Source organism: Panicum virgatum, chromosome 9K (genome assembly GCF_016808335.1).
Source record: "Panicum virgatum strain AP13 chromosome 9K, P.virgatum_v5, whole genome shotgun sequence".
NCBI lineage: Eukaryota > Viridiplantae > Streptophyta > Magnoliopsida > Poales > Poaceae > Panicum > Panicum virgatum.
This window is the reverse complement of record NC_053144.1, coordinates 63,700,128-63,709,320: the sequence shown is the minus strand read 5'-3', so window position 1 is coordinate 63,709,320 and position 9,193 is coordinate 63,700,128. Positions and strand designations below refer to the sequence as shown.

Below are 9,193 nucleotides of genomic sequence, written 5' to 3'. Positions count from 1 at the left end.
TGATCGCCCTCTTACCGGCGGCGAGAGACAGGCACCGAACAACAGATTGGCCGGGCCAGTTCTGCTGTTGGAACACCAACACCTGGACGTTGGACGGGCCGGCCGATGAGCCGAACCCTTTGCCCGGCAGCGGCGCAGTGCCAGTGGCAGTTTCCTCGCTAAAACTACGTCTACGTGCCTGTGATAGATTTGCGTCGGGGGCGAAGGCATCCATTCTCGGCGTGCGTGAACTTGCCGCGAAGTTTCGGCCGGAGACCTGCGCTGCGCTCCAGTTCCCGGAAGCGGGCTCGGCACTCGGCTGCGGTCCTCTCGGGTCTCGGCTTATAGGCAGGCAGGCAGCCGCGCCACATGGGCTCACCGCCACCGCCGGCCCCACGGCGCAGCACGCCGCGTCCGCGGTTGGCGGTTGCGCCGCGCCCCCATAAATCTAGCGTTTCTTTCCGTCGCCGTAGGCGGAGGAATAAACAAACCGCGCAGCCAGTCAGCCAAGCCGCCAGAGCAGAGCAGAGCAGGGGGGAGCCAGGGAGGCGACATTCCCTGATTCCCACCCGGTACCGACCCGGAGCTCGGGCGCGCCGAGGCGAACGGGCATTTCGCCTGCACGCCGCGGGGCGCGGCGCGGGGGTAGGGAGCGAGGCCGTTCCGAACGAGGCGCGGCGCGGCGGCGCGGGGTGCCGGCAAGATGTTCGCGAGCCGGCCGGTGGTGCACCCGATGGAGGTGGCGGCGGCGCCCGCGAACCCGGCGCAGCAGCAGCAGCCGCAGGGCGTGCTGATGAAGGACCTGCCCGGGATGCCGGGGACGCCCAGCGGGCTCGCGCTCCGCGTCACGCAGTTCCTCCTCGCCGCCGTCTCGCTCGCCGTCATGTCATCCACCAGCGACTTCGCCTCCGTCACCGCCTTCTGGTACCCCCTCCCGCCCGGCTCTCGCCTTCTCCTCCGTCCCGCTTTTGCTACCGCGCTTCGTTCTCCGGTCGCTTGTTTAGAATTTTGGAATTGCATTGTCCTCTGGCGTGGTTTATTTGGTGGTTTACAAAAAAGGAAAACCGTGTGATCTCCTCTGGTGCTCAGCTAGCTACCTTATAGAGGGTAGTAAAAGGGTATTCACATTTGAAGTTTGAGGTAGTTGGGTGGGTTTGGGGTTTGGTTGTTGTCTTGTTGAAGAGTTAAAGCTCCTGGGACTTCATGTCTTGTCGAAATTTCCTATAGCTAGTGGGCTCAAATGCTGAAATGGATGCTCCCTCTGTTCAGAGTACACGGAGTTTAGGACAAGCAAATTAGTTTATTTTTCAATTTATTGGTACATAAGAAATGTGCACAAGCGAATCTTAATCACTGGTCAACAGTTTAGTGCAAAACGGTGCTCGAGTATGGCGCTGTATTTTCAACAAACATACAGGAAGGTTTGTTGTGTACTTAACACCCATCTGTTCTCTCCACCATTTCCTGATATGGTCCCTGCTAAGGCTGGAGATGGGAGGGGCTTGTTTTGGATCTAGATTGACAAACTTATGTATAGACTGTATGACTGCTGAGTTGAATAACATTGAGCTAGGCTAGAGTGAACACGGGGTCTTGGGTAACTCAGGGATCCCAATAACATATAACCAACACCACTATATTAATATTACTGGTTCCTTTTAGCGAGCAGCACCAGTAAATGTCCTTTCTTTTTTATTTTTCTTTTGGCCAACTGGGGCATAAGCAGCCCTTTCTTTCTTGCTTACCAGCATAAATGTTTAGAAAGCAGCTTTTTTTCATGTAATACGCACGGCTTATCAGGGCACTTCATTGCCTCACTCCGTTATAAAACTATAATCTATGGATGCGGCCCAACCTTTCGAGTGATTACGTAGTCATTTATGAAGAAATTCCGAAAAAAGAATATCTTGCTGATCGGTTTGCAATATGGAACACCGATCATCTGTACAATTAAGTACAGTGTGATTTTACCTGAACTAACTTAGAATGCTAAGAGTAAGGTAAACCTTTGTTTATCTGAAAGGAATATTTTCCTAGTTTGTTGGGCATTCAGTATCTCCTGTTTTGTTACTCATTTGTTAATTATAGGCAGTAGAAATTGATATATGCATGGTTCTATTTCGTTGCATATTATTTTTTTTATTTTGCTATGATTGTGCTAGGCGTGGGTGGGTACTTTTGTTAACTGTAGAGAAACAGGGTCAGTATTCTCTTGGGTGAAAATGACAATTCTTTTGCATGTTATTCTTTTCTATGATTGCTGCAGCAAACTCATGTCTTCTGTATGCTCTTTTCTGCATTTCTCTTTGGCATCCTCAACTTCTAGCCTTTACAACAACAACATAGCTTTTTTCCCCAAGCAAATTGGGGTAGGCTAGAGATGAAACCCGAAAGAAATAAGTTCAAAGTTCAGGCACATTAATAGCTAGTCTCCAAGCGTTCCTATCCAAAGCTATCTCTTTAGAGATATTCCAATCCTTAAGGTCTCTCTTAACCGACTCATCACACGTCAGTTTAGGTCTACCTCTACCCCTCTTTACATTATCGACCCGCTCAAGAACCCCATTACGCACCGGCGCCTCAGGAGGCCTTCGTTGGACATGTCCAAACCATCTCAGCCGATGCTGGATAAGTTTCTCCTCAATTGGTGCCACCCCGACCCTATCCCGAATAACTTCGTTCCGGACTCTATCCCTCCTTGTGTGCCCGCAAAACCACCGCAACATCCGTATCTCTGCTACACTCAGTTGCTGGACATGTCGCCTTTTTGTAGGCCAACATTCAGCACCGTATAACATCGCCGGACGAATTGCTGTCCTATAGAATTTGCCTTTTAGCTTTTGTGGCACCCTCTTGTCACAAAGGATGCCAGAAGCTTGCCGCCATTTCAACCAGCTAGCTGAAATTTTATGCCTAACATCTTCATCAATGTCGCCATCCTTTTGTAGCACCGATCCTAAATATCGAAAAGTATCATTCTGGACCAACACTTGCTCATCTAGACTAACGTCTCCCCCTCATGCCTAGTCGCGCTGAAATCGCACATCATGTACTCGGTCTTGGTCCTACTAAGTCTGAACCCTTTCGACTCTAACGTGCGTCTCCACAGCTCTAACTTCCTATTAACCCCGGCCCTACTCTCGTCAACTTCTAGCCTTTGCCCCCATTAAATTTGGTTTAGTTTTGCGTGTAACAAACTGATGAGTTACTTTTTTTGACCAGCTACCTTATTGCAGCAGCTATTTTGCAATGTGTTTGGAGCCTGTCAGTAGCCATTGTGGACATATACGCACTGCTTGTCAAACGCTGTTTACGAAACCGTCGGCTTGTTGCTTTCTTTGCCATTGGAGATTTGGTACGTGAAACATTGTCCTTGCTCTACGTGATTCTTATAAAATTTTGTAAGGTTTACAGATAAGTGCTTTTGAACAATTTCTCAAAGAACTACCCAAGACAGACAAAATTACCATATAACTGGGATCATTCCGGCATTCTTTTAATTAAGAATACAGTGGTGTGCATATGTAGAATATTAATTGTGTATCACAAATAAAGCAAATAAGCTGTCGGGTTATTCGGTCGAATGAAATTGCCTCTCCTGAACTGCAGATTTGGTTGTATGAGATAGGGAGTACATTTGTCTTTTGGTTTTCTGTATTCTGTTCCCATGACTACAGTTTTGTGATTGCAGATCGCATGTGGAGTAATCTTCTCTGGAGCATGCGCTGCAGCAGGAATCACCGTCTTGATCGCCCAGGATCTGCTAATGTGCTCGGAGAACCACTGTTCTAGTTTTCAGACTGCAGTATCGATGGCATTCATGTGTTCGTTTTCTCTCGCACCATCCTTTGTGCTGAACTTTTGGTCGACCGCATTCGCATATCGCGTCGTAGCAGCAGGATAGTAAATGAGGATAGAGCCTGATTTTGGAGCAGTTCGAGCACCCCAACTGTGGTTTTAGCGACAACTGGAGAGAGTGGCCCAGCTAATAGTAGTATTAGAACCGGAAGCTGAAGTACCCGCATGAGGAGGCTACGGCTTTGAGCTCCGGCATATCTAGTTTAACCTGTACAAAGAAAATAGGGAAGCAAATGCATTGCTGTGGAGCCTTGCAGTTCTACGAGTACTTACGCCTCTGCAGAATGCTTGGAACTGATAGAGTTTCTGTGTCCTGAATCCTGATGACCCCTGAACCATGTATATTCCATATAGAGAGCTAATGGTGCTGAGGAAATCGTCGTGATTCATTGCCAAGGTTTTAAGTTCTATTGCGGTTGCTCTGATATTTGCAAAGAAGCATTGAAAATTTGAAATCCTTGAGTTGAGGTCCTTCCATCGACTGTTGGCATGCTCGACTGCCATTCTGTCATCCTGTGTGGGGTTTCTCTCTTCTTTTTCTTTTTTTTTTGAAAGGAGGTTTCTCTCTTTTCATGGCAGTGTGACGGAACCGCCAAATTAAAACTCTAATTAAGCGTAATGACCGTCATTTGAACACATCGGGCTCATTAACTTAACGGCTTAATTTGACGATCCTTTCTCAATCCACGTCTCGATCGAAACATCACCGATAGTCCCACGTGAAGGTGGGCGCAGATGGTACAAACACGACACATAATTAAAAATACAACAAAAATACATAAGACTTTACCTTAAGTTTTTACAAACCAAGTGTAGATAAATACATAATTTACAAACTTTGTATTACGGAAATCCTAGTTCAACTTAGAGGAAAGGGGCCTACAACTACCAAAAGTGTGACCTAGGGAGATCCCTATCTAAACGTCTGGCTCCACAACCTCCCATCCCTCGGCATCCCGACGGATGAACTTGACGCAGCAGGGACAGAAGTCTACGTCTGCGTGTTCTGAAATAATTGTGGCAACAAACCCTGAGTATACTAATACTCAGCAAGGCTTACCCGACCAGTGGGTATAACATAGCCCACATATCTAGACATGCAAGGCTTTTGGCTGGTGGTTATTTTGCAGAAAACAGCGACTAAAGTAATTCCTCACTTTTCTTATTTTAGCCCAAGTTCTATATAAATTAACATAATCTAATATTTGCATAACCAAATCTAGAGCAAACATAGTGGAACAATAAATAACAATTCATATGTTCATCAATTTGGATATAACCATTTTTCCATCACAACACTACGCTGCGACGCAGTGACCAAGGTGCTCATATCCGAGAGCGACTGACGGCGAATCGATTCGATTTAACCTTGCAAGGTGGACCTAACAAACACGGCACGCGTATGCCCCGTCGGACCACACGCACCAACCATTCCCCTCCCCGTCTCGAACTACAGAACCACCCCACCTTCATATAGTCAGCCGAGCTCAACGTGAGACCACCAAAAGTAAACATATGCAACCCGTTTCTCCGCGACTACTCGACTCGCCCTACGGGGTGGTGATGCAGTTCTGTACTTCCGAAGTGAGGCAGTACAAGGCTTACCGGTTTCGACTACCTCCTACTCCCGGCATGCGGTTAGTACAGTTCAAACATGATCAGCAGGGCCAACAACGGCTCGGTCCTTAACCGACACAGGCGGAACTACACTTCTCCCGCCCGGTCTCAGATTCTATTCTTTCTTTCATTCCAAGACTTTCATCCATATTTAGTAACTCATATCTGGAAACATAAACTATCCTATATCTCGCGAGTAACCAAGGATTACTCGACTTCTACCGAACCCTATCTAGCATAGCCTTTCTACCGTCCTATACATACTAGTACAACTCAAGGGAACATAGGGTTCATGCAACTAGGGTTTCAAACAACTCCTAAACATAATGCACAAGTAATAAATACACATCTAGGTGTCATAATTTAAATTAATAGGATATGCACCGGGGCTTGCCTTCGGGCTGCTGCACAGAGCTGGGGTCAGACGGGCCTTGGGCCGGGTGCTCACACCTCTCCTCTTGGGCTTGCGCCGGCTGCTCCTGCGGTGCCGCAATCACCTCAAATACGGCGCCCTCAGCTGCGGATGCTACACGTATGCATATGAAATAAATGAGTGCAGCTCAATGACGTAACTGTATTACTACAACTGGAATGCCCTGCGCACCGTCTGCGCCCAAGTGGCGGACCGCCCGCCGTACCATTCTACCGACCCACCAGAACCGGGTACCGCTCTGGACAACTTCAATCTATACGGCGGACTGTTCGCTCACCCTTATCGGACCGTCCGCAGTACACCTACGCCAACCCACCAGAGACAACAACGTCTCTGGAACAATCTCTAATCTCTACTGCGGACTGTCCGCACCCAAGTGGCGGACCGTCCGCAGTTCAATCCAGCGCACCCCACCAGAGATATCGTTTCTGGACAAACTTCAAGTTTCAACGGCGGACCGTCCGCTCCCCTATAGCGGACTGTCCGCAGTCAATTATGCTAAACCACCAGAGACAACATCATCTCTGGACAAAACCTAATCTGACCGGCGGACTGTCCGCGCCTCCCAGGCGGACCGTCCGCGATACATAACTTCTGCCCCGCGACGCAGGCGGCAGCAAGTGCGGTGGCGACGGCGACGGCCGTTCACCGGCGCCGGTGTGATGGCCCAGGTTTTTAAAATATTATTCAGGAGAAATTAAATCTGTCATCATGCATCATTAAACAGGAAGCCTTGAAATAATGTATGTGTAGGTATGTATGTATATATGTTTATGTGTTTGTGTGTTTGTGCATGTGTATATATGTGTGTGTATATAAGACTATCTCATAATATGATTGTAATATTTCATGCTCAAATTGTCATGAGGCTTATTGGATCAAATTGTACCCGTAAGTAGTGCTATATTGGTGCCCCAAGAATCTTGTGTTTAATTCAATTTTCAAACAAATGAGAGGTTTAAATTTCAAACATTAGTTAAGTAGGTTTGAAAACACTTTCCAAAGTATAGCTCAAACGAACTTTTGTCCAAAACCAAAGTTGTAGGGTTTTGAAAATAAAATAACTTTTGTGTTCAAATATTTTAAAGTTGCTATACAAAAAGTGAAGAAAAATTTGAATTTCGGAGTGTATAGTACATTTTCAAATATACTCAAGTTTCAAATTTTATCTTTCAAACGAAGCCTCAAATAAAAAAGTGCCTAAAACGAAAGTTGTAGATCTCGAAATTTTGAGCAAGTTTGGTACTCAAAAATTTTTCATTTGAGGTAAAGAAAATGGAGAAAAACTGAGTTTACAAAATGAAGTTTTGGAACTTCGAGTTATTTACGACTTTGCCATCACCTCCATCTCCCTTCTCTGTTTTCCCGTCGTGACGCCGTTCGCCGCCACACGCCGGTGCTGTCGGCCACGCGCCGCGCCCCCATCCACTCCACCTCGCGCGCCCCTGGTTTCGCCCAAAACCACTCCGTTCTGGCACCTCCTTCACACGACGCGTGTCCCCGATGCCCGATGACGCGCCACGCCGCCCACGCCGTCGTCGACGGTCGTCGCCTCGCCGTCGCTCTCCCTGGCCGCTTTAGCCAACCGTCGAACTCGATTTCAATTTTGCTTCTCCTCCCCTCGCTCCCTCACTCCCTAGAGCCCCAAACCCCTGCTTCCCTCACGTCCAGAGCCGCCCATGGCCGCCATTAGCGCCGCCGCGAGCAGCTCGCCGTGGAGCTCCACTCCCCAACCCTCTTCCGCCCGAGATAGCCCTCGAAATCGGTCTCCCACCTCACCCCCGAAGCTTTCCAACCAATCTTCGCTGCCCCTCCTTCACCAGAGCGCCGCCGCCGCGGAGCTCCACCACCGCCGGCCGCCCTGCTCCGTCGAACCGCCGCCTCCGAGCACTTCCTAGAGCCCCGAGACCACCCATAGGTGCGCCTCGACGCCCTCTCCCTTTTCCCCCACATCTCCCTTGCCGCCGGCGAGCAAACACGCCGGAAACCCGACCGCCGTCGGTCCTCTGTTCTGTCCAGACCCGCCAGGGACCTCCAATTAGAAGAACCAAAACTTCCAGGGGCCTAGATGCAAGAGTTTGTTTTCTTTTTCTTTTGTTTTCAAAAACAGCAAACTTGTAAATCCCATATAAAATCTTAAAAAAATGATAAAAATGCAAACTAAAATGTTTTGGAATCCTTAGATCAAAACCTACAACTTTTGTTACATCCACTTTTGCATTTGACCAATAGTTTTATCTCTATATTAAATATTAGTTTTATCCACCTTTGTATGTATCTCAAGTTCTACCCACTATATTTAGCTGATTTTTGGAAAGTGTGCTACACCCTAGATTAATAGATTGCTGTAAAAATGTGAGGAAATTTTGAGAAATCTAGCTATAGGTTTCATTAGATCATGGTTTATGCCTATGTTAAATAGAATTAAATACACAGGGTCCTATACTAGTTTTATTGAGCTAAATTTTTTACAATAGCCTTAACTTTGTTTCTACATGCTACATAAAATTTTTGGGAATTTTTAGTAATGTATAACTACTCCTTTTGAGTTATTCATGAATAAACTTTGTAAAGCAAAAACCCTAATTTCCTTCATTAGAAAAATCTCATATTTTTACTAGAGCTTGGTTTTCAGAACATGATCATGCTTGTAAAATTTGAGCCACTGAAACTAAGTAGTTTACTCTATAGATTTGTAGTTAGATAAATGCCTAGGAAAGGAATCTAGATTCCTATGCTTGCTGTATAGCTCAATAAATTATGAAAACTTTACCACAAGCTCATCTTAAGGAATCTAACCTACTGGTCAAATTTCATTACCAGCATTTACATTCCCTAGCCCGGGGAATTATTTGTGGGTAGAAATGTTTCTCTGCTTTCTATAAAAGAAGAACGGCACACCCATCTCTTTTATGAGTTAGTATAGATAAAATTACTACTCTATAAATGACTGCCCAGGAGATGTTAATTAAGAAGTTTCACATCCAAACTCACATCATGTTGGACTACAACTTTATCGTGAACGAAAAATAATAACATCTACATTGTTGAGCAACTCGAAACTGTGCATTCATACATATGCATTGCTGCATTTCATTTAGGTACGATAGATGAACCACGTGAAGGATGTGACGTTGAAGCCGAGCCAAAAGACGGTGAATGATGGACACAGCTAGAAGATGGATGGACGGATCCCGATGTGCATGACCGAAAGAAGATGCTCGCCGAGCACTTATCCTCTAACTAACACTAACCTAGTGTTAATCCCAGGCAAGCCCCGGAGCATGTCCTATCTATTTTAAATTT

At 46.5% G+C, this 9,193-nt stretch overlaps 1 protein-coding gene across 1 annotated transcript; it reads left to right on the top strand.

Moving 5' to 3' along the window:
- On the top strand, positions 1-4,309 carry LOC120646929 (CASP-like protein 16). Its single transcript, XM_039923463.1, has 3 exons — positions 1-903; positions 3,202-3,334; positions 3,671-4,309. Exons 1-3 carry the CDS (start codon positions 683-685, stop codon positions 3,881-3,883), a joined length of 567 nt encoding a protein of 188 aa, XP_039779397.1. The 5' UTR covers positions 1-682; the 3' UTR covers positions 3,884-4,309.
- Positions 4,310-9,193: the final 4,884 nt, after the last annotated feature.

Coding starts and splice junctions, on each gene's coding strand:
- LOC120646929 (XM_039923463.1), top strand. CDS start 683: ATGTTCGCGAGCCGGCCGGTGGTGCACCCGATGGAGGTGGCGGCGGCG. Junction 904..3,201: donor GCCTCCGTCACCGCCTTCTG/GTACCCCCTCCC, acceptor TTTTTTGACCAG/CTACCTTATTGCAGCAGCTA. Junction 3,335..3,670: donor TCTTTGCCATTGGAGATTTG/GTACGTGAAACA, acceptor TTGTGATTGCAG/ATCGCATGTGGAGTAATCTT.